Source organism: Anopheles merus, chromosome 2R (assembly GCF_017562075.2).
Source record: "Anopheles merus strain MAF chromosome 2R, AmerM5.1, whole genome shotgun sequence".
In the NCBI taxonomy this organism is placed as follows: domain Eukaryota; kingdom Metazoa; phylum Arthropoda; class Insecta; order Diptera; family Culicidae; genus Anopheles; species Anopheles merus.
Genome location: NC_054082.1, coordinates 22182950 through 22209026, shown reverse-complemented (window position 1 = coordinate 22209026; position 26077 = coordinate 22182950). Strand labels below are relative to the sequence as shown.

Here is a 26077-nt window from a genome sequence, read left to right as displayed (position 1 = left end):
CAAGGATCGGTAAGCAGGAAGAAAAGAGGCACAGGTACCACCGCTCTTGCCACAGCTTTGTGCCATTTCCATTTGGGGAGTACATTTGTGTTGTCTACGTTTCCGCCATCTGCTGGCAGGAAAAATAACTGCCAGTTACGCAATAGGAAAACGGGAAGCGCTCTCCCTGTTTGCTGTTTCCGTGGAATGGAGGGGGGGAGGGGGGGGGGGTGGTTTGCTGACGCAAACGACACACGCAGGCAGAAACGCTGCTGTAAAGAAAGTGACAGTTTCTGCCTTCTTCTTCGTATCCTGTGAGCGCCTTTTGTGTGAGTGTGAGTGTGTTTCTTCAATGATACGGTAGAATGAAATGGGGTGAATGGGGAAGTATCCCCCCCCCCCCCCCTTAACCGTTATGACTGCAAAAGGAAACATCCGGATCATTGTTGGGCGAAGGAAACGGCATGCCTATCAACGGCGCAAGGACGGCGAACGCCGTCCCTCCGCTCCGGGTAAAGAAAAGGGGCCCACACCGTGGGGTAACCTGCCAACCAAGCGACCAAGGAAGGAAAATGGGTCCCCCTCGAGGAAGTTGGAGATTTGTACGCCGCCTTGCGGTGTTACGGAGCGACCGGAACTGGAAGAGAGGCCGACAAACGATAACATTCGCCAAAAACCGCCCGGCCGAAATTGCCAAATTGGCACAAGAGGTTCTCCTGTGCGCGGTGCTGTGCCCAATCGTCGCTTTTCCGAGTGAGCGTGTGCGGTACGATTTGGCGAGAAAGAGTAGAAGAAATCGAGGAAGTAGAAGAAGAAGAAAGAAAAAAAACTTCCAAACCATTCGGACACAACGAACCGCATCCGAAATGTGCCGGAACATACGCAGCGGGACATCATCATCATCATCGTGCGCTGGCACACGGCTTTACGGGTGGTGGGGCCGGAGCAGGGGTGGACCATAATAATGCACGGGTCAGTGAGCCGGTGGATTGGAATTGGCACTCGTACTGCGGGGTGTACACCGGGCCGTAGCGTAGCGTACAAATTGAAGGTAAATTGACAAAGTCGAAGGGCTACTCCTACTGGGACAGGGAAAAAGTTGCTGTATTTGGCACTACGGGCACTTCAACCCTCCCGAAAGTTAAAGGGAATCTTGGAATTCTTAAACCAAAAAAAAAAAAAGGAAAAACAATCTCCCCGTTTTATAACGAAATACAAAACACAACACAATTCACGACTATTTTATTTCATAACTGCTTCTACCACCCCCATCAGCACCGACAAACGGGAAGACGCACATTGGAATGGATTTTGGGAGTTATACGGGCATTACGGGAAGGGATTACTTTGATGTGTACCCGACGATGAGGAGGGGGGGATACGAAAAATATCCTTTTTTGTATGTGTGTTTGGATGTGTGTGTGTGTTTGGGCATGAAGGGGAGTCGGCTTATGTGAGGCTTCGTTGATCCCCTCGGTAAGAGAGGACCTGTGTTCATGAGAACCCTGGGACACGGTTCAACGTGGGCACCAGGGGATGGGCCATTAGGTGGTTTCGGTAATGGTTCGGGTAGTCGCAATCCGTGTCCCGGTAAAGCCCCGTATGCGCTGGCCGTGTTTTTTTTTCGTCCCTGCTCCTCCAAGAAAATCCTTCCCATGCTTTTGCTTGCTGAGTGCACTTTCTTCGGTGCTTCTTTTGCAAACCCAGCGCCCCCGTACACATAAGAATGGGTAAAAAATGAGGAAAAAAATGAAATATCATCCTGCGTGAGTGTTTGGGTGTGTGCGTGAGTGCGTGTGTGTGCGCGAGCTGTTACTTCCCTCACCGGCGAAGGAATTCCTAATGGGTTTTCTGCACCGTCGTGTTGTGCGTGTTGCGTCGTTCGGGGTTATTTTTTCGTTACCGGAGCAATAAATTTATAACTTTATTTCGCACACAGCGCGCACCAAATAATAGCAGTAATAGCGCAGCGCAGCGGCAGCAATGCGTACAAAAGGGGGAGAGGCCGTTTTGAAAATCTCAGCCAACAGTGCGAGCATGCGAGCGAGCCCGACGGAAAGCGAAATCTGTTCACGGTTTCGTGTCGATTTAGTTTTGGAGATTTAATTCAGCATTTTATGTGCGCCGAAAAGCGTCACATTTTTATGGGACTGTGGTGGAGCATATCGAGGGAGTCAATTAAATTGTTCCTTGTTTTCTCTCTGTTTTTCCCGGTTCTCGGCAAGGAAGTATTTCCGATAAGCATTTCTGTTAACACTGTGTGGATCTGCAATTAACCCTTAATTTGTCGTTAGAGTAGAATCGCTTTGTCGATTTCAGGGCCCGGCTGTCGGTCTCAGATAACTCCAAAACACGCACCCAGCTAGCCCGGATGTAATAATCCGGGCTCCAATTGCATTTCAGCACTCAAAATTCGATTACCAGATACGACAACTTTGCGTGCCGAAGACGAATTCTATTTCGTACCGAGAGAGAAAGAGTGAAAGAGTAAGTGCGCGCGCTCGTACACACAATTAACAGCACAACTCCGAAACTATTCGCCGATCTTATCAAAGCGCTGTATCATCTGTCTGGTTCGGGGGCTCTAGCTAGCTCCCAAAAGGGACACGAACCGATGGCATGGTAATGTGTCATTCGAGCACGATTCTGGAAGTAAGTTCGGCGAATTCGGCACCGACCGGCAAGGGATGAGGAACACTTCACCTTCCGTGACTTGTAGTGATTCTCACAAGGATCCACAAACCAAAATGCAACCCAAGCAGGGAGGAAAGCAATTCCCCTCGATAATTCTCGAACCGATTAGTCCGGGTTTGGGGACTCTCTTCGGCCGAGCAACAGCTCAGGCAAGTGAATGGCAAGAGTTGCTTAAGCGGATTAACTTAAACAGTGTGCTACGGGCTCTATTTAACGCTCGACTTGGAACGCAAAACCGATTAACTAGCTCCTGGACCTTGTTAGGACCTCCCGCTCAGCTCCTCGATTATCCCCACAGTTATGTTGTAGAAGAGGGTTCTCGTTCACGTCGCCCTGTCCGGGGTGTTAAAAGATATTAAAACGCCGCTTTAAAAGGATAAGCTATAAATTAGCCCCGGAAGATCCCCGTAAACAGGGAAGATCTTCCGATCTAAGGACTGATCGACGCTGACCCGACCAAAAAAAAAAAAAACGAAACAAAGGCCCGAACCAACTGGTTGCCCTTCAGAAAACGTCATCATCAGCGCTTCGTTTCGATTCGTCTTCTTTGCTGGCGCTCACTGCGCTCGCACGTCTGCATCTGGGCCTTCAGTTTTACATAAATTATGAGCATTTATTAGTGCGGTGCCGATTGGAACCGATACCACCCTTCCTCCCCGGCAACTTGGGATATTAAAATGTGTCATTAGGAAGGAAGAGATGGGAACAATTTTCTGTTAGCTCGGGGAGGCCGGACCTGCTGATGAGATAATTCCAGTGCGCTCCCAAAGGCACCAGCCATCAGCAAGAACGACGAAGCAGTACGCATGGGGTCGAGAAAAACGGAGAAACCGAGGGCTGCAGACGGCAGGACCGAGCTCCGAAATGGTAATTAGTAATTACTTCTCCTGCCTCTCCCCCAAACCCAGTGCCTCCCCCCCCCTTCGCCCGGGCTAAGAAGGTCGGAACGATCGGGAAACTATCGTCTTTTAATTCCCAGCGGAAGGAAAACAACAACGGGCCTAATCGGAAGGGAAAATGAAGTTTCCTCGCGTTTGTTTTGGATTGGATTTCCTTCCCAATGCCTAATCGATACCTTTTGCTGGGCGGGAGATGGAGGGAATGAAGTTTGGGCTAACAGCATTGGCACGCGGGACTAATTTCATCATCCTCCGCGTGCGCGCGTGTATCGACTGCAGATAACCGGAAATAACATATCTTTCACATGCTGCTGCTGCTGCTCCATTCTCCGTTCCCGGCAACAACCCAAAAGTCATGCCCGTACCCGTCCATTGCCTAATGGCCTAATTGCTATCGAAATCGAAACCCGCAAACTAAATGCCCCGGCACCGTACCATTAAACAATCTTCATTTTCGGGGATAGAATGGCAGAAAGAAAGACGTCTTGGTCGAGGCGCCACCGGCCAAATGTGGGGGCGAAAGATCGTTGTACGGTGGAAGGAGAAGGAAGGGAAGTGCCGATGGGTTGGTTTTGGTTGGTCAAATTTATGACCAAAACAATAATCAAATCGTTTCGAGATAGGCATAATAAAATATGCCTCTTTGCTTCCTTCTTGTGAGATAGGGTGGGGAGGGTGAGATTGCGAGCAAGCGCGCGCGCGCGCACGCCTGGAACCACTGGTGTGGCGTGAATCCCGCGAGGATGGCGCCTTCTACACTTCAACATATACACACACACACACACACTCACACGTGCGATGTAGATGTAAGTGAGGCTCATAAATTATCGTTCGGCTCCACCGCAAGCAGAAGCCAGAAGTGTTGTGCGGCGTCGTGGTTACATGACTCGCAAACCGGCAGAATGTGCAGACTGCATTAAACCCACTCACACAGGCTGGAAAAAGGGGGGGGGGGGTGTCGGAACGAAAAAAAGATAAATAAAAATACGTACACACACAAAAATAAACATTCCATCATCAAAAAGGGCATCCTGGGCTGTGTACGAACCATGTCCAGGGTCTTTCAGTCTCTCTTTCTATCTCTCTGGCAGTCTGTTTGCGTTTCCTTCTGTTCGGCTCCACCACTGATCGTATTATGCTCCAACCGATCATGTGTGTGTGTGTGTGTGAGGATCGGACCGGTTGTACCGTGTGCATATAGTTGTAAATAGTTGTTGTTTGTAGATCGAGTATTGATTGCAGATTTTTCCCTCCCTTGTATGTTTTTTATGTACCCTGCTCCCCATCTTTCGCATCCCTCCCTCCCCAAACACCACGACGGGTTGGCGGGCGTGAGAAAGAGATCAGCAGCGCGCTGACGCGCCAACAGCGAAAGCTCCCGCTCGGAGGACTCGGCCGGATTGCGCGGCCGACCACGGCGTTGCCATCCCGCGCTGGCGATTGCATAAATTTCCAAACAAATTCTCGTCATACTTTCACGCCTTTTTATGATGCACGCGCGTTGTGGTATTGGGAAAGTGTGCATGTGTGTGTGTGAGTGTGTGCACTGGTGGACTTTGCTTTGCTTTGCTTCTGTTTTATTGCTACCATCGGGGCGGTGGGGCCAGCTCATTTCGTTATTTATTCTGCCCCTGTCCAGCACTCCAAGCTCCCGTGCTGAAGAAGTTTGCTGTTAACTGTTTGTTTGTACAGACGGAACAGTTTGTTAGCTGCGGCTGATGCTGTTGCTGCAGGCGGAGGCGGAGTTGAGTTGTTTTCGTTCTGCCGTTGGTACTAATTATTTGTGGTCAAGTGATTAATTTACCTTTTAGCGTGTGGTTTTCTAGCCCGAGCTGGGAGGGGGGGTTATTTTTTACGGTAGCACGCTCCATATCGCATAAATCTTCCACTGTGTGTGTGTGTGTGTCTAGCTGGTGCGTGTGTTTGTGTGCGGAAGGAAGATGATCGTGCAAAGAGTTCCTGTCCCGCAGCACCACCATCCGGGTTCGTCGTCAGTCGCTAACCGAAACGTAACGGAATAATGTCCAATTAAATGTCATTTGGTGCACAACACACATGGGAGGTGGGAGATTTGCAATCAATGACCTCCTCGGGTACAACTGCACGTAGGCACTCGGACCCGTTCGCCAGCACACATATGGTGTGTGTGTGTGTGAGTGTCTCTGCGTGACGAATGCGATTTCGATGACCTCATCGTCGAGCAGCAGCAGGCAAGAAGCAAGTGACCGGGTGTGGAACAACTCCGGCGAGGAGGACACAACAAAAAAAAAGCCAACTCGGCACAACCGTGCGGTCGTCCTTGGCGAATACAAATGAAGCTGAAAGTGCACATTTCCATGCAGGAGATGCAGCACACAGCACGGACGGACAAAAGTGCACCAGCAGCAACCAGGTGAAGGAGCAGTAGCCGAACCAAAAAAAAAAAAAAAACAAAGCAAAAAAAACGAGAAACGCGCGACCCACAAAAACAACGAAACCTCGGCAACAGACAGCCGCCAACTGACCATCATCCGGTTCATTCAGCACGGCGGAACTGTTGTTGCTAACCTGGCGTATGCGTACGTCTGCAGCGCGTACATAGAGGCTCTGAAAGACCTGCTGCTGCTGCTGTGGTTTTCTGCAATCTGCATCTGCGCATCAGCTACAATTGTGCATTTCGATACCTAACGACGGTTGGTGCAGGAAGCAAAAACTGAACCCCCCTCAAACTAAATCCATCGAAATCTGTTACCAATGGAAACAATAGCAAACGCGGCCGAAAGAAACGACCAGCAGGCCAGCATATGGTGCTGCCGTGGTTTGGTTGATGCGTATGGAAGGGAGTTTTTGTTTCCTCCCTTTTTTTTTTGGTTTTGGTTTTGTTTCTGATTTGCTTCATTGCATTCCTGCACAACTTCACCACCGCCGGGTTCGTTTTTGCATGCAGCGGGGTCGCACCAGCAATGCGCCGTGAAGCAATCCACAGCTGACACGGCAGCCCATGGTGACCTCTTCCCGGAGGGATTGGAATGACCTTTTTTTCGTTTTTGCCCCGTCCCGTCCCAATTGTCCTCAGTTCCACCGATGTAAAAACATTCCGGGATGGATAAGTAATAGCTGGACGGACACAAGCGTTTACAAGATGCTGCTGATTTCCGGGAAGATCCTCCCATGCGCTAGGGCTTTTGGGTCTCGGGACGAAGCCCTACACGGTGAGGACTGTCCAGAAAGGGAAACTGCACTGAAACAGGTCCACTCAGCTGGCCTCGGTTTTGGTTGTGCTCAGAGGAAAATGATCACCCAAAGGAACAGATCGAATGCACTCTGTCGCATTAGGATTTTGAAAGCGAAAGGACACTGCCACGCTGTGGAACGAATGCAACATAATGCCATGGGAAGAAACACACACACACGCGCACAAAAACACATGGAATTGCAACGGTCCACGGCAGGTTTAACAAGCGAAGTGACGAACGGGAATGTTTTTGGGCTGTGTTTTCTTTATGACCAGGCAGTTTCATTCCAGCGATGGTGTCCCTGAAGCTCATCGAACGCAGCAAACGTTCGTCAGTTTTAGTTCTCTTCTGGATCTGCTGCTCAAGGTTTTCATGGGCAGCGATAATTGATTTTTGACACCCCTTAAGATTTTACTTCCCTTTTCACGGCCGTTAGCGCAATGGATTGTTGGGAATTTTGTAACATTTTAGAACCGTTCCTTTCCACAACATGGTTTAATGCAACATGTGCAAGAGACTGCTAACTGTGTGTGTGTGTGTGTGAGAGAGAGAGAGAGAGAAAACACATTTCTAATACACACAGCTAGGAACAAGAAGTGAACAAAATGGAAAATTATATTAAATGCACATCCCCTATAGCCTACCATTACCATTAGCCGAAGGGTGACAAAACCCATGCTGGGCATGAAGTGGCCATCGAGCCTCAAAGCGATCGTATCGGCACACACACAAAGAAAGCGATTACGCAATAATTAAATCAAACGCGTCGGCCGGTTTGCGCAATTGCTGGTTCGGGTCCCAGCGGGACCTACCCACTGTGTTTTTACGTTTCCCCGGCTGCCAGGGGCCAGGAATCTAGGGGGAAGCGCCTCATCTGCAGCGCGACTAAAGCAGGGAGCAGAATAAGAAGAAGAAAAAACGCAGTCCCCCAAAGCAATGACACAGAAACTCTAGACCCGCCGGCAGCGGAAACGAACGCATCGTCGTCGTTTTTGCGCAATTGTTTTCGGGCTCCGGGTTGAGTATGGCTTTGCTGTTGTTGAGCCCTCTGCACGCTACAAAGTATGGTGGCTGTGGCCTGGTATGCGCGTTCCACCTTTTTGCATCTTGCTAAGCAGCACAACTATTGCGTGTGCCGCCAGGCAGGGGCTGCGGGGTAAGAGATAATGAAGGTATGAGCGAGCGACATTGCGACGAGAGGAAGGAATGGTTGGTGTTTTTTTTTCTTCTTTCTTTAATTTCAAGTTCGTTAGTTCGTTAGTGGTTCGTTTGTTCGACACCACGATGTGTGTGTGTGTGTGAGCTTATGTGCACAAATTCAGTTAGCTTGCTAGAAAAGGGAGGAAGGAAGCCAATGGGAATCCAAGGGAGCTCCTCAGTCGTGGCGTTGCATTCGCACGGTCGTCTCGCCGCATCGCCCCGATTCCAGCGGCTCTTTAGCAGCCAAAAAAGCAATCGATCTCACTGGGAGGGCGCAGAAGGATGCGTGTGTGCCTCTCCCTGCCTGTGTGTGTGTGTGTGTATGTACACCCCGTGAAGTTGCGTACGGTGAAGCCCTGAAAAATAAAACCCAATCCACCACGGCCACAGTGCTACAATAAGAATAGCACCAGCACCACAACATCAACAAAAAAACCGATTCCAACAGAGTTAAAGCAACCCCCAAAAAGCGAACTTTTGGGTGATCTTCTCGTTCCGTAAGCTTAGCTTGGCAAGGCAGCAGGGGCAGAACCAACCAGACAGAACAACAGGACGCGAAGACACACAGAACACAACACAAAAACTGTAACAAAAACTCAAATGAAACGAAACGAAAACCATCCCAAGAGCATGAAAATAATGAAATTCCTAAAAAGGCTAGTCGGCCGGCACACGAACGTTCTGGATCGAGAAGAAAGAAAGAAAGAAAAAAAAAACCCTCCGAAACACACACACACGCACGCACAATGTCACCCCGTGGATTGTTGTTGCCCCTTTTTTTTGTTGGGCTCTACCTTCACCCATCACCAAAACGCAGCCTCGGGAAGAAAGGTCCGAGAAGGTCTGCTAAAAAGAGGGATATAGAGAAAAAAAAACAAAACAAGCCACACACACACACACACACACACACACACACACACACACACACACACACACACACACACACACACACACACACACACACACACACACACACACACACACACACACACACACACACACACACACACACACACACACACACACACACACACACACACGGTCTTTGCCAAACCTAGAGTAAGCAGACCCATTGTGTATCGAAGGTTGCGCCTGCGAAGGCCAAAAAAAAGAACCCTTAAGGAGGTCCCAACTGCTAACACCCCGCTGATCATCAGCGATCATCTCTAAGGGGGAGTGGAAAGTGAAAAGCGGCAGAACTGCGCCGCTCCGCTCCTCCGGTCTGTTTGCAGACATGATGCAGCAAGGGGTCTGCGAGAGAGAGGGTTAGGCTTTCTTTTACAAATTGGAACCCCGCACGGTCTATGATCGGACCCCGTGTGAGGGTTTGCGTTCCTAGCGCAACGGCTTTCTTTTCCCCTACGGGACATTAGAATTCCCGGCGGAGGATCAGGCGATGGAGAGAGAGAGTGTTGAACAGTACAAGCAACAGTAAGAGACCACCGAGGCCTAATGTATGTGCCGTTCGGTTCCTAGCCATCGAAGGTCGATTTGTGTATGTTGGATGTGGATCACTGTTTGAAAAAGGTTTGGAACGAATAAAACTCTGTTCGTGACTGTGATCCTCGGGCAGGTAGAAATAATCAGCGGGAAAATTGTTAGGCAAGGGTAGTGCGCGCGCGGCCTAGCACGATTCCCGTGCGCAAGGTCGCATTCATGCGGAGGAAGGGCTCTCCTCCCCCCTTGGCCCCTTGGCCAAGCGCAAGGAACGAACGAAGAAAGGCGCAGCTACAGAAAAGGGTAACACCGCACCACACGGCTGGGCGGACATAATGAATAGGAGCAAAGATGAAAGTCTCGGTTGATCACATAATTGTAATCTTCGATATTTTCCTTCAGTTTCCCTTTTTGCTGTGCGCTTAGAGCTCGTGAAAGGAGGCCGCGCGTATCGTGCGCCGTTCGTTCGTCTTCCTTTCTTTCCTAGGGCTTTCCTAGGAACAGCACGCACTCCGGGATCTCATTGCGCATGGCGGACCCTTTTCGGGAAGGTGTTGTATGTTATTTTTCCTCCCTTTGATAGCTTCGTTCGCTTCCCTCCCCAGGGAGAAGGTTGAGGCTTATTTTTGCTTCACTACGCACCCATAATGGAAAGTGTTTAAGCCTCGCTGTTGGATGCGTCTAAGGGGTATTTCTTGTCTTCCCTCCCGTTTTTTCTCACTCCCTCAAGCAGAACTCGATCTAAATAGTTCATTCCGCCATGCCCACGGGTAAACCACGGGCATTTTGGATAATGCTCGAGGATCACATTCGAGCGGTAGCCACCAACCAGCAACACGCACAAATCCTTCGGCTTGCCGGTAGCGTACACAGGCTCGGGCGCAAATGTGTTCGACCGCCAGCAAAACATATGCTCACTAGTCGCTATGTGTGTCTATTTGTGGGCCCCCGGAGGGCTTTTGTTCCTGATGATCTCATCTGCGCGGTTGGAATTTGATCCAGCGCAGTCTTGGAGCGTTTCGGTGTGACCCCGATAAAAAAAATACCCCTATAGCGTTCGTTCTGGTTCCCTAGAGCTGTTGAGTACGGCTAGAAGCGTACCACAAATCATCAACAGGAGCAGCAGACGAGGAACGTGCGCAATGTGATCGTACGAATGCATTCCGCGCATTGCGTTCGCGTATGTAAAGATTCCATTTTGCTGCTAGAAGCAATGATCTATTCTGTGTTCGGAGTTTTCGCTTATCTCTCTGACCTTAATTCTGAGGCACCGGCACACCAGGCCTTGCTCCAGATTGGCCACCACCGGGAGAGCGGCATCGGGGTTTTGCCATTCCGTACGGTGGTGTCTGTGTCGGTGTGTGTGTTGAGAGAATAACCTTCAAAATCAGCTTAAATTTCAAACCCGTCTTCGAAAACCCGTCCAATATTTCCACCCAGTGTGTGTGTGTATGTTTGCTGACTCGTTTTGCTCATTTCTTCAATCGTTCACGTGGTTTGCTTTTTTTTCAGCGCTCGCGCGCACGCACTGTTGGCTTTGTACACTAAAGCTGTTAAGCTTCTATTCTATTTTTATCTCTTATTTCATTTTTTCCGTTTCAATGGTTTTTATGTGTTTTTTTTCTTTTCTTCTTCATCATTCTTTCCCCGGTTGCTTTTGTTGCTAACTAACAGCATCCTTGTGCACTTTGTCCTTCTCCCTTTTCCCTCCTCAGCGTACGCACTGCTGCATTGATCACTTATGCCCCAGTGCCAAACAAAACCAAAAACGGCATTAAAATAACGTCCCGCTTGCAAAAGGCTCGGGAATCGCTTTTCAGCAACACAACAGCATCAGCATCAGCAGCAGCAGCAGCAGGAGAAAAAAGAGGCATCCCAAACCACCTCTCGGTGTGCCCTCCGAGCACTGGCAAATGGCTCACCGGGGCCTGGGTCTGCCGGGCTACCAAGGGCATTATAGCCTCCCGTTCATTCCATTCCTCCGGCACCGTTCCTTCGAACTGTTTTCTAACCAACAAACAGCGAAACCTGAATTGTGCCTTCGGTTCGTTCGCATCGTTCCCTATATCTGTTCTACCACTCACTAACAAGAACCGGGTCGAACCGGGGTGTGTGTGTGTGTGTGTGTGTGTGTAAGAAAAAATAACTCAGCAACAATCACAACAGCGAGAATAGGGTCCCCGAAACAGAGTGTGTGTGTGTGTGTAGAATAAAATAAGATTCCAAACAACAACAAAAACAACAACAACACACTACAAAATAATTCCAAAAAGCCCGTCTCGAAACAGCGAGCAAATGGCACGGACAAAGGGACGGGAAACGGGGGGGGGGGGGGGGGCAGCAACTTAAGACGAAGATCAAACCAACATAAGGAGCGAAGAATGTGTGTTAAGCTTGAGCAAGGGAGCGAGAGGGGAGGAAAAAAAACCCATCCAAGAAGAAAATCAGATTAGTGTCATCTGGAAGAAATGTTATTCAGCCGCCGATTCGTTCGCTCTGCCGTTGCCGCCTCTTGCCTCGCCAAGTGGTCCGCGGCTTTCAGCTCTCGGTTTGGCTTAAATCCAACGCACGGGACGCGGCACGGTCAGAAAGCATCGAACCGATCGACAACGGCCAGAAAGCGAATACATTTATTTTAATGCGTTTAGAACGTTAGAATGCGGCATTACACACCCTGAAACCGAGCACCCTGTGATCCACCTTTCCGCGCAACCTGACGGTGGGCACAGCAACCTGGCACAACCCGACCAACCTGAATCACACGGTGCGGGAACAGATCACATCATAATTTGGAACGACATGGCGAGCTACATGCTGTACTCTATGTGTCTGTCTCGCTGTATGGTAACCGCGGCTAAGACAGGGTCCACCACCAAAAAGGTTAGGAGCCTGCAATGTGAGCTCTGCACCGTGATCGGACATCACCAAGCGAACGGTCATCTAAATATGCAGATGAAGTTGATCGTCGAAGAATGCTGCAGCTCCGAACGATTTGATGATATCTTTTGATTGAAAATTACTTAACCGAGCGCTCTCGCAAGCCCTCAACCATCGTCCGCACTTGTGAACTCGGTCTCAATCACGGTCTAATGAATGTTTCGGCCCCGCCACGCATCAGCTCGATCGTACGGCGATAGAACACGATCGTACGGCTTGGGATGGTGGGAGAATACAACAAAAAAAAAAACCCCCAAGAAAACAAAACAGAGAGCCTTGGAAAGCGTCATATTTGATTGGTTTTGGTGTTTGCACCTGCCCATACAAGCTGTGTGAAGTGACATGCCCTCCCCATTAGCGCACCACAATAGAGCAAGGTGTTATGCCGAACGAATAGTTCGTTGTCTATTTCAGCCAACACAATGGTAAAGGCTTTACGTAACTGTTCCAGTTTTTGTTTTTTGAAGGGGACGTCAAAGACACTTCAAGTCACTGGTTCTAAGGCACTGGCGAGCAGATGAGCGTGGAACACAACAGCAATGAAAAAAGCCCGCGCGATTCAGGGATAGGTCATCAGCAAAATTTACATTTTTGCTCAGTCACGCAGGGTCGTGCTTGGACGAAGCGTTCCGAAAAAAATGGGAAGCCAAAACCGCCCCAAAAATTGTAAGCACACGAGCACACGGTGCGTCACAGGTCTGGTGTCCGCTGTATACTCTAGCAAAGTCACTGTCGTGTTTGTATGTGTGTGTGTGGGTATCCTCCCGCGTTATCTTGATGCAGAACATCATGATCCACCGGTACATTCCGTTTTTTTCTTCTTCTGTTGTCCAACTCCCAGCTGTCCTTCTCCCGTTGCCTTTGGCTGGAATGCGGTCCGAAGGTACTCGCGAAACGTAATAGTATAGCTCCAGACGGCGTGGGGAGGAACAATGCGCACATTGTGCTGGACGACTTTTCGTTGGCGAGCTTCTAACTAAATGTAGGGCCGGGCCGAAGTAAACACCTTTCGTCGAACGGACTCTGCGGCGCTCATGCCCTCCTCATCTGCGTCTTGTCCGATCGTAAACGAAAGTCTCTTATTACAAGGATACAGGGAAGTAAGAGACACTGAGAGGTAGCGCAAAGAGCTGCCAAGCATGAGACGTCGTGATGTCCATCCGCGTCGTCTAGTGACTTTTTCTTCCTCTTTGCCTTTTGGCCAGAGTACCAAACGGTGGGGAGTAGCTTTGGTTGTGTGTATGTGTTTTTTTTCTTTCTCAAAAGCCGTCTTTATTAGACGCGTCTACACGCCGTCCAAAATGTGCGTCCCGAGACAACACGAGTCGTGTGGGCGCGCTCGTGTGGGATGACCGCTGATGACGCTGATGATGTCGGAGCAACGAAATAAATAACAAAATACGCTCGCATCCCCTGGGTAATGACCGGGTCACTGTTGGTACGAGCGGGACCGCTCGGCCCACCCGCTCACGGCTTGGGATTGATTACGGTCAGACTAGAAATGACCTAGAATCAATCAATATTCCATCCGTCTCGTCCCATCCAATTCCACAAGTGCACTGTAAAATGAGCCTTCGCATTTGGTCACCGTAGACACACTCACGCGGTTTCGTTGCAGAGGAATGTGTGGGGGAAGTAAACGATACCAATATCACACACTTCGAGTACCGAAACGAGTCTTCGATGGGACTTGATTTGGTGAAGATATCCTGGTGCGAAGGGCAAGAGAGGCTATCAAACAAGCAACAGAACCATCGTCACCACCGAGTCACACACAAACACACCCCGTACCTCACCAGCAAGGATCGGCTTCGGAATCGGAATCACGGGCAAGATAGCACACGCCGTGCCACCTTTTCCTCCATGGGTTTTTTTTTACAGCCTCTTAAAACGGCCATAAAGTTGTCCGAATGCCCGCTCGCGCACGCTCGCGTGTTTTATCGCCCAGCCCAGCTTGATCTGGTTCTTCTGGCTCACGCTCTGCCGTATTCCAGCCGTGCACCTTCCTCCTCCGTGTGGTGTAAGTTTTCCCGCAGTTGTTGGGGATTTTCCTTTCGTCCCGTCTGTCTGTCTGTCCGTCGCTGTGGTCGCCATCTACTCGGGGTGCTCATGCGATCCACCCGGCTCGGAGTGTCTCAGCAATACGTCGATTTGAGGAATGACATAAAATGTTGAATGATCTCGCTCGCTCGCTTGCTCTCGTGTGCGCGTCTCGGGAAAGATGATTCGGTACAGCACCGTGGCAGGGACGCGTTCCGTGCCGCGACCCCCGTCCCAAAGTGTTGATCGTTAAACGGGCCGCACATTTTAATGACTTTCGCGCTCCGTCTGCAGCGCGCCTTTGCCACCCTTTTGCCTTGTCGGTTGAGAGGACTTCTCTTCTCGCTCGGGAAGACCGGCATCGGCTCTCTGTGAATGAACCGCAGGGGCGCAGCAAACGAATGTCTCTGTGTTTCTGGCATCCATGCGCGATGAGATGGTGCTGTGGCGGCGGCGGCGGCGGCGGGACGCGACCTTGCCGCTGTTTTTTTCCTGCGACTTTGCTCGTTCGCCCAGGCGAATGCGCGCACACGCACACGGTAAGCGACGCGTTACGCTATGGCACCACCGAAGCATTCCGGTGTCGCCAAAAGTGCGATCTCACTCTCCGCGCGCACGCTCGCGCCCATGGCACGTTGCGTCGAAATGCGCGGTCGGTGTCTGTGCCCTCCCAGCCCGCCCGCTCGAATGGCATGGCTGGTGGCTCGGTGCGCGTTTGAGAAAACTCATCTCCGGCCCCAGGCGCGCCGCCAGGAAATCGAGCTAATGGGTTGAGGTGCTGGGAGTTCTTTTTGCGTGTTTTTTTTTTTGCTCGTTGTACGAAAACAAAAGCAGCAGCGGACAAACAGGCACCAGGCATGGCCGAGTTCCTACACGGCCCAGGAATCCTGGTGGGTTGCATAAAAACCGTTAATTAATCGACTCTTGGCGGCTTGAACAACGCAAATAAACGCCACCATGGGGACACCACGCTAGGCAAATGCACGATCGACGGGACGTCCCGCAGGAGGGGGGGGGGGCATCACAGCGTATCGGAATCTTCCCCGGTTAGATCCCGAAGGAAATGAGAAGACAAAAAGAGCGAAGAGCCAAACAAACCAAACTCGACAATGTGTGTGCGCAGGGCAGTGTGTTGGACGGGAGGGATGGCTGCTGAGGCCTCCCGTTAAGACGCCACATACACACATCGGTTGGGCCCGTGGCGTGAAAAGGTCAGTCAAAGGCAAAACAGTGCGCACGCCCGCCCCGCTCAGCTCTTGGCTCTGGCAACAAATGACAAACAAAACCGATGGGACGCACAGTTCCCGCAGGCTGGTTTGGACCCCGGTTGGACCCATCAATTTCAAGCTGCGATACGACCATCGGTTGATTATGAATGATCGATCGTTTCTGCTGACTTGCAGTGCAGCGACGTGCGCGATCGCGATCCCCGTTGTGAGGAGCGCTTTGTTCTCCCGCACGCCGCACGATTAGATCCTGGGATCGTGGGATGCATTAGGCACTACTTTGTAGACCGAGCGTCTCCCGCTGAGCTTCGATGCCATATGCGGAGCAGCTCATTCGGTACGGCAAACGGGGAGACCTTCATTAACACCAGACCTCACTGAGGAGGTTTTCATCTTTAACGGGTTTTGGGGTAGAAAACACTGAACACTCTTCATACTCGGGCTCAAAATATGATCCGCCGAAGGAGCACTATCCAACTATCCAAGGACTTACCTGTTTGCTGAATACAGCCACATCTTCGCTAAAGGAGTCGGACGAACAGACGTCACCACCGGCCACGCCCGGTTCTCGAGGGGTGCAGGTTGCTAGTTCACACTTTTCGAAGATTAGTGCCAACAGCGGGAATAGCGGGTGTCTGTGAAAGAGAAGAATGGCAAAGCAAAGGAGAGCATGAGAAATGGATCATTAGGCCTCGGACATCGCCACAAAACAGCTACATCGGGAAGGGTGTGGAGCATTTTCATTAGCAAAGAGCAAGTTTGCTTGTTGTCGGACGGGGACGACCCAACACTTCGGACATTCCGAAACCGAGGAGAACGCCACCAAAGTTGTCTGTCACTGCTATTACAACTAACACCGCTAATAGCATTACTCGCTATGGTCAGGTTCTCGATTTCATCCGTTCGAAATAAGGTTCCCTTTTCGCCTCGATCCATCCCGCTGGCGAACAGTGCACACGTCTTGTTGTAATACGTCATGTAATTTCAACCCTGCTAATGTTGCATTAAAAAATATGCCACGTAATCGTAGTAATATGTTCGCTCCCAGCCCAGACCGGAAGACGACAGATGTGTGTGCGTTCGTTCGTTCGTTCTACATTCGAATGGCCAGTGAAAGTGGATTAATGTACGCGCGTGTGCTGCTGGTTCGTCTACGACTAGGGGGGGACATAAAAATCTATTCCCCAGCAAATTCCCCACGCAACTCTCTCGCTGTGTGTATGTGTTGGGATGGGTGTTTGCTTTCCGATTGCGAGCTCACCCTGCCATAAAGCAATCCACGAGCAACAACCCCGTTCCAGCAGAAGCCCTCCGCTTCGGACCGTATGTGTATGAGATCAACAATCAAAAAAATACCCCCGCCCCGCGTAAAATGTATTCATTGTGTGTGTACGGTTTTCGGGCCCGTGGGGGGCCTGTAGTAAAGAGGAGGTAGAGGCATTACGGGAGAGCCGAAAGCTATGTCATTAGGAGTTTATGCGTTTGACAAATGCTGAATCACGTCCCTCTATCACTATCACCAGAACGCCACACGGTACGATGATGGCCGGAGCGAGCGGCCGAAGTAACTTTCGGAAGTCGTTCGGTCTGTTTACTATTCCCTTTTCCCGCCGCACCCCGCACGTCGGTGGCACATACCGGGCCCGGTGGTGTTTCCTAGGAAGCTAGAATATTGCTCCAATAGAAATGGAATAGTGAACCAAAAAAAAAATGAAACACCCTGGAATATGTACACACGCACCAGAGATGGTGAGGAGGAAAAGTCATTCCCCTTTTTTGCTAAGGGAAACCGTGGTGGTATCACCCTTCTACCTTCCCAAAAATAAAACCAACCTGTGTTTACTTATTTGTAATACTTCCCATCACGGGTAAGAGTGAGCCTTCGTGTGTGTGTGTGTGTGTGCCTTATCTGTAGCCACAGTTTTGTATCACAACGACCGGTGTGGCGTGGGCATACGGTACACGGTTGCACGCATATTCGGAACAATTTAAGCATTATGACGTGCTATATATAGGTATATTGGATTGCTGCCAGCGTCTTGCATACAGATAGTGAAGCATACAGAGCCCACAAACGCACAAACACACACACACATGTGTGGCTCCACGTGGCATTCAGGTAGTCACGAAAAAATAAACCGGGCCACTGATTTGTCCAGGTGCACTCGCTCCCTTGTGCGTGATACAGTGTGATAGACGCGCGCTCAATGCGCGCGTTGACAAACCGACCGTTTTGAAATGTGTGCTGCTGCCTACACCAGTTATGGTGATAACTTCACAACTTTAGCCATTGCACGCGGGCTGCCTAATGCCTTTTGATCTCCAACACCACCCCCACTTTAGAATGGAAATGCCGTCACACGGTTAGGGCATACTTGAGCACTTGAGCCCCTTGTTATGCTCGTCCCCGTGGCCATAAAAGAAGGGGTAAAAGATTTTTCGCAGATAAAACTCAATAAAGAAGCCCCAAAAGTATCTGCCGCAAGTGTTTTCCTTCCCGACGAAGGGACGGCACGAGGCCACATTCAGGTGTCGAGGAGTGCGCGGTAGTGGTGAGCTTCTTGTGCCTCTCTTACTCCATGAGAGCATCTCCAAAAAGCCCTTTGAAGCATCGTTCTTCACAAACTTCTTACCACGGTGATGGATTTATTTAAACGGTCTCTCTCGATAAGGATCTCATCGCGCTGTGTGCTGTCGCCTATATACTTTGCCGTTCCACTTTCCAAACTCGTGGTGTTGGAGATTGTGCCGGCGATCGGGGGAACCGGTGATGCGTCCCTGCGAAGAGCATCGGGAAAGGTGCTGCGCGACTTCCCGAAAAAGTCGTCAACTTTCGACTTACTCCGATAACATCCTTTTCCAGGTGTTACACAATGTTGAACAGTACTTGTGCTTGTGAGTGCAAGAAAAAAAAAGTACGAATTCTACCACCGGCTGGAAAAGGCAAACAGGTTGCGGCATTTGATGGACAAAGTGACACCTCGGCAATCAAACCCGTTCCCATCCGTGTGCGCTTTGGAATGTTGCGCTCGAGGTGACTAAGTCTCGGTCTGGGTGCCTGTAGAATGCAATAGCAGTGACAGAGAGGGACAGCATGTACAAGTAGGGAGAATAGGTTGACAGTTGTTATTGAACCACCGCCGAAGACGGGCGAATAAATATTACACCGAACCAGAACTCTACAATTGGCGCAGTCGGTACGATTTTTTGTTGGTGGTGTGTAAAACGTGCAGATAAGAGATGATGGAAAGAGTGAGTCTGGGAAAAAAAGTTGTAGCACGTAGCGTTTTACGAAAGAAAGGAACAAAGGTGAGTTCGGCAAAATCCCGAAGCATTGTCCCAAACGTGGAAAGTAAATGACAGCCATGTTGCGTACCCAATCAACAAAACTGACGCTTACTAACAGAACCCAACAAACATTTTAATATGTAAGAGCGAGAAAGTATGATTATTTTTGCTGACCGGGAAAAGAGAATGAGAGTTTGGTTTGAAATCTACAGCGCAGTTTGGCAAACTAAAAAAAAAAAAAATAAGAAAGAACATGAAAAATCGAGAAGAATGCAAGTCCGGTTGAAGACCGTAGTACATACCCAAAATAATACTATTGATTAAAAAAAGAGAATGCGTGTCCGGTTGAAACTCCGCAGCGCAAAGTAGTGTTTGTAATAAAAAGAGACTTTGAATAAATATAATTTTAAAATAGCATGCAAGTCCGGTTGAAGACCGTAGTGCATATCGAAATAATTATAATGATTATAAAAAAGAATGCGAATCCGGCTGAAACCCCCAAGCGCACAGTGTTTGCAGAAACAGAAAGATGTTGAAAAAATTTCAATTTAAAAAAAAGATGCGAGTCCGGTTAAAAATCCGTAGCGCACTAGTTTTGATGAAAACTGAAACAGTAAGAAGCATGCAAGTCTGGTTAAAGACCGCAGTGCAAATAAAAATATTTTATAAAAAAAAAAACAAACAGTCGTAAAAGGAGATGCGAGTCCGGTCGAAGACCGTAGCGAACAGCAATCCGAAACAAATAAAATGCGAGTCTGTTTACAAATCCATAGCGCAGTTTTTCCATAGTAAACAGGCAAGTCCGAAAGATTCGAAGTGCCGTAATAAAGTTAATGTGAGTCCGGTGTGATTCCGTAGCACAATAAGGGCAAGTCCGGAGAAATCCGTAGTGCCATATTGTAATGAGAATGTGAGCCCGGTATGATTCCGTAGCACAAAAGGCAAGTCCGAAAGATTCGAAGTGCCGTAATAAAGTTAATGTGAGTCCGGTGTGATTCCGTAGCACAATAAGGGCAAGTCCGGAGAAATCCGTAGTGCCATATAATGAGAATGTGAGCCCGGTATGATTCCGTAGCACAAAAGGCAAGTCCGAAAGATTCGAAGTGCCGTATTAAAGTTAATGTGAGTCCGGTGTGATTCCGTAGCACAATAAGGGCAAGTCCAGAGAAATCCGTAGTGCCATATAATGAGAATGTGAGCCCGGTATGATTCCGTAGCACAAAAGGCAAGTCCGAAAAATTCGAAGTGCCGTGTTAAAGTTAATGTGAGTCCGGTATGGTTCCGTAGCACAAACGGCAAGTCCAGAGAAATCTTTAGTGCCATATTGTAATGAGAATGTGAGTCCAGTACGATCTAGTATGAATATCCAGTATGTAGCACCAAAGGCAAGACCGAGGAATTTCGAAGTGCCGCATTAAAACTAATGTTAGATCGGTATGGTTCCATAACATAGAAATCAAGTTAGAAGAATTGCCATACTAAAATAGGAAAATTGATATTTTGCAGCATACGCTGACGACAAAAGTAGAAAGGAAAGTATAGTGGTGGAAAAAGAGATTAATCTGGCAAGCCAAGTTGTCACATAAAAGACAACATAGATTAATATAAAAAACAAGCTAAAGAGTGGCTGGCAGCGCGAGAAGCTCAATGTGCGTGACATCTTGAATGTGATTATGTGCGATAAAAAGAATGCGATTCCGGCTGTTATATGAAGTGCACAGTTGCACATAAAAAAGCGATAAAGAGAGACGGAGAAAGAGAGAGAGATAGAGATAGATAGAGAGAGACAGAGAAAGAGAGAGAGATAGAGATAGATAGAGAGAGACAGAGAGAGACATAGAGAGAGAGAGAGAGAGAGAGAGAGACATAGAGAGAGAGAGAGAGAGAGAGAGAGAGAGAGAGAGAGAAAATAAAATTGAAGATTTAGAGAAAAAATACAATTGAGAGACAGGATACAGTAAACAAAAAAAACGAAAAGAATGTAGAGATAGTTTGTATTATGTGATAACATTTAATAGAATAAAACAAAATTAGATGTGGTGCTGACTTTTGATTAATAAGGCACTTTTGATGCATAAAAAATACAATAGGCAAATTTTGTTAGAGTCTTGTTAATTAGGAATCTTGTTGATAACTTCAAAGAAAGTAATGTAATGCGAACGAAAATCGGGGAATAATTCCTACAGTTAAAAATAATTACATAAAATCGTTAGTCATGCATTTATATAAACAAACGGGATTTGTTTGCAAATCAAATGCTAATACATCACGACAGAATTGTGATTCAACCGAAATGCACATGATGATAGATAGATTAGAAGACTTGATTATAAACTATGGATCTAGCTATTGGAGATTGAAAAATAATCAATTTGTTGATTTCATTAATCGTTATTGTGTTTATCCAACAACATGTAGTATTTTAAGAATGCAGTTGCTTTGGAGGTTTGTGGTAATGATAGAGTATTTCAAAAATATTAGAGGGAATCATTGCTCTTCCTATGCTTCTGATACAATACCAAAATTGATAACAGGATACAAGTTCAAAAAAAACATTGGTCCGAAGGGTTTACTCGCTATAATAGCAATCCAGATAGATTGTCCAGATCTCCAGATCCAGATCGACCAATCCCAATTTCAACCCATTCCAGATGGAGCTAGGCTAATTGCTATGATAGCTGCTAGGATGAAAGGACGTCCAATTTGACAGCCTACTGACCGATTTTGGTACCTGGTTTAGAGCAAATTAGCGATAAGTTCGGTTAAGGTCTTGAAGTAGGGTTGAATAAGGTCAACGCAAACAGCTGGTAAAAATTAGGCTCCATCGAGGATAGTAGCCAAAGCAATTAGAAGAAGACAGGCATATGATTGGACAAATGGGCAAAATTATCTACGCGAGCGAAGGTTAAAGTAATCGAAATGAAGTCACTAACAGATTGATACACACGGACAACACAGAGTAACAAGCTGATCATGAAGATTATTAAAATAGGATGGGAAATTAATTTTTAAATGCTTAACAATTAAAAAAGAGATCATAATGACTACTTAAGGTAGTTGCAATCTTACATCGCAAAAAAGGGAAATGAAAATTCATTACGGACAAAATGAAACATAAGGTTAAAAAAAAGAAGAAAGAAGAAAATTTAAGAGCATATACAATAACATGTTTGATATTTTGCCACACCTTCCAGTACGTGTAGATAGCAAAAGTTGGTGCAGGAAAAATCATTCCTTCATGGAATAAAGTGTAACTGACAAACATTTTGGACGAGTCCCAGGTCAGTAGATTATACGTGAGATAAAAAAAAGAATTCAAGTTTGTAAAACCAGCCCGTAAGACCAGCCCGTAAGACCAGCTAAGATGATATCTGAAAGATAATGTCCATAATAATGTAATGAAAGATTATGTAATGTCTATTGATCATGGTGAGACTGACAAAAGCTAAAATGCATCGGAATGAGTTAGGAAAATAGGGAAGAGTAAAGTTAACAAGAAGTATAGATACAAAAGATAGTTCGAAGAAGCGACGTATTGTAGGAATTGTGATAAATAGAAGAAGTAAATAAGACAAGAATCAAACATTACTGCAAATATGTAGAATATACGTAATTTATGTCAAATAGGCTTTGAGATGTTGAAATAAGTAAGCGTTGGAATAGGAATCTACCTTGCAAAAAAAAAAAGTCAGACATGAGTCATCGATGAGGAGAGTTATAAATGTAGATGTGTTTGAAGTGTTAAGAATGAAGTCAAGCAAAGAAAGCGAGAAGGAAGATGACACGGAATTTATAGGAGCAATGCAGAAGCAAGTGACACCGGGTAGAATTGAACCAACGAAGGATGTTGAAGCGGTTGAGCGCAGATCTCAAAGAAAAATCAGCTGTAGTTACAGTTACATGTATCGGATAAGTATTGAGTTTGGGAATTTTAAATGAAAAATGAAATTATTTTGAAAAATAATGTTTTTTTGCAGCTTATCTTTAGCGTAATGCACAGGACTGTACCCTGAATCATGATGCAGAGAAGTCCTTCGAGGTAGCCGAGACACGGAAATGTACTACACGCAATAGGATTTCAGAACACGGAGAGATGGAGCACATATATGATACAACCATCAAGTTACTAATGCTATGAAGGAAGTGGAAGAATAGAAGATCGAGATGTAGATGTACAAAAAAAAATCATTTGCAGGAAACCACGACAGAGTAGTCAGAATCATGAAGTATTATGACAATTAAAAAGTTAGACCATGCAAATTTGGTTTTTGTTAGGATTTAAGGATTAGACGTAGATGTATATACAATCGATATTGTAAACCGTGAATTGTTTGCTTTAAGTTGAAAACCATAGAAAATCTGTATAACAGAATATAAGAGAGGCTTTTTTTTCACTGTTTTTCTTGGAGGAGGAAAGGGATTGTAGAATGCAATAGCAGTGACAGAGAGGGACAGCATGTACAAGTAGGGAGAATAGGTTGACAGTTGTTATTGAACCACCGCCGAAGACGGGCGAATAAATATTACACCGAACCAGAACTCTACAGTGCCCTAGTAGGGCACAAAGAAGCTTAAGGTGACACCAGCCTCCATATGGACCTTAAGGTGGTGGGGATGCTCTCCTTCTCTCTCTCTCTCTCTCTCTCTCTCAATCTCTCTCTCTCTCTCTCTCTCTCTCTCTGTCTCAATCTCTCTCTTTCTGGAAGAATCTCGTCTGTGTCTTGTCAGACGGTTTTTGCCCACGCACACCATCGGGGTAGTGTACCGAGTGTGTGCATCGTGTGATGTCTATATTGAATGTTTACAGCATACCGGGTGCACAGGGCTGCTCGAGTGTGCACTACCGACGGCAGACACACACACACACACACACACTCACAGATATACACATTTTGTGGTCACTTGTGTGGGCGCAGGGGCCACTCGTGGTGCAGCGGTGTTTTGGAGTGCACAGTGGCAACGGCACACTAATCTCCGCATCGGTCCCGCTTGCGCTGACGCTGAGATCGCGCGGCCGCACCGGCATGATTAGTGTGTCTACATGTCGAACGTTGTTTAGTGTGGATAAACAATGTGCCCCGGCAGCTCTCGAAACAGAGCACAGACTCCAGGAAGCGCTCGGCTGAAGTGGACACGGCCGGGGGAAAGAAGGGGCCACCACAAGAGGGTGCTCTTGTCGTATGGGAAATCTTCACGTCGTCTCCCACACACGCAAGGTAAATACACACGCCTTGGTGGCAATGGTTGGTCGCGGTGCGGTACAGCTTCTTAACCGCCACTCACCCAGAGTAAAATGTAAATGCCTAAGCGAAAGTCGTACTATAGAGCGACCGGGTTTCTTCTTCGGGTTTTGTTCCTGACATACACACAGACGGTGGCGCGGAGGTCGTCACATCCGTGGCGTCGTCCCGAACTCCGCGCGGGCAAATCTCAGCCGAGCACCATCGGGAGATCGCTGGCGACAACACCGACGCCAGCGTACGTAAATATTTTGATAATGTCACTAAATATTGTACCGCATCCGCCAGCGCGAATTGTTTATGTAATTTGTAGGATATATTTAACAAAATGCATCTTGTTTGTCCAACAATCTAAACCAGAGTGTGTTGTGGCGGAATGGGAAACGAACAAGGGCCTGGGGGTAATTTGGAGGTAGCTCAGCCTGTGCGCAACCCGGACGCATTCATTCAGCCTGCTAGACAGGAGCATCGGGAAGGGTCTGGCACTAACAAACAGGCCCTTTGGGTGTTGATTGTTTTACAAAAACCGGGAGAGCGCATTGTCGGGCGTTTCGGTGAAGGAGAGGGGTCTAGAGTCCAGTTCCAAACGTTTTTGGAGCAGCATTGCAAACTACTCAAATAAACCATTCCTTGCACTAGCAAAGCAAACGCAGTTCTTCTAGTACGTCCTTCTGCGTGTGGAGTTGCGGTCAATTGCTGCAGATTGCGGGGATGTTGGGTGTTTCGAGATTTCGCTCGAAACCCCTCCCGTCACCTAACAGCACCTTGGGCGGAGGATGCGACTCCCAAGCCCGAGGGTGAAGCGAAGCGAACGGAACCCGTGCGCTCGCTGGAGTGTTGTTGTTGAAGGGCTGAAAAAATAAAACGCACAATCCGTACACATACGGCTAAGATTGGTTGCCCGGTCGGTCCCTCGTCCGGGTGTCCCCTGCTAGTCGGGTGGAAAAGTGTTCGGTAAATATACACAGTGTGCACCAGTGTGCCATCGAAGAGTGCAGCAGCAGCAGCAGCAGTGTAGGATGATCCCGGGGACGGCCTAGCACCATTACGCCCCGGGAGCATCTTTAGCGTGCGCTGCTCGTCGTGCATTTCTTCCCGCACGGATGCATCCGACCGCGGTCGAGGGCATCTTGATGAAATGCATCGCGCTAAGAAGACGCGAAGACACCACCGCGTATGCGTCCTTCTGCGTGTGGGAGAGATGATAGAGGCCACTGTTGAGTGCGCGCGCGCGGAGAACGGAAGAAGATCGTTGCGCGCTGCAACGCCCTGTATCTTTGTTGTTGTTGTTTTTGTACTGTTCTCTGGGTCGCATTCCATACACACAGAGTGCGATGTATCTGTGGCAGCTGCAGCAGCAGCAGCACTTGGCTTGGCGGGTGAAAGGTTTCGTGGCGCGTTTCCGTTCCGCCCGGTTCTTTCTTTTACGACCCTTTGCATTTTGCATGCAGCAGCAGCAGCAGGAGCAGTCTCGTATTCTTCGCTGTCACTTGGCTCGGCGCAATGCCGTGAATCACATGTCTAACGAGATGCACCGGCAGCACGGCAACGATGAGCCAAAGCCATCATCGCACAAGAAATAGAAGAAAGTACTCACAGAACAACACGATGGAAGTGTAAATAAAACACCCAGTACAAAAATTAAATCCGTCGAAATGCAACGCGTTGGCGAAGGTTGGCAACCCAGCGCGTCCACCACTTCTCCACTAGACCGACTCATCAGCTGTCATCTTCGTCGCGTCGTCAGTTATGACAGTTCAATGTAAATAGACGCAGCATGCGTTGAAAATGGTTTGTTTTGGGCTAATTTTGCGCTACCGATTTTACACCATCTCGCTGCCGTCTCCGAAGCCGGATGCATTGGGAGTTCGAGCACAAAGAGCCAAGTGATTGCATTGACGAGCCAAGAACAAAAACAAGCA

At 48.1% G+C, this 26077-nt stretch overlaps 1 protein-coding gene across 7 annotated transcripts in view; it reads right to left on the bottom strand.

The window, feature by feature from the left end:
• LOC121600951 (homeobox protein homothorax) overlaps positions 1-26077 on the bottom strand; it is a 192328-nt gene that overhangs the window by 132254 nt on the left and 33997 nt on the right. For all 7 annotated transcript variants that reach the window (XM_041929764.1, XM_041929752.1, XM_041929742.1 and 4 more), the window contains exon 4: positions 16121-16262. In XM_041929764.1, coding sequence (XP_041785698.1) covers positions 16121-16262 — 142 coding nt within the window. The remainder of the gene's footprint in view (positions 1-16120; positions 16263-26077) is intronic.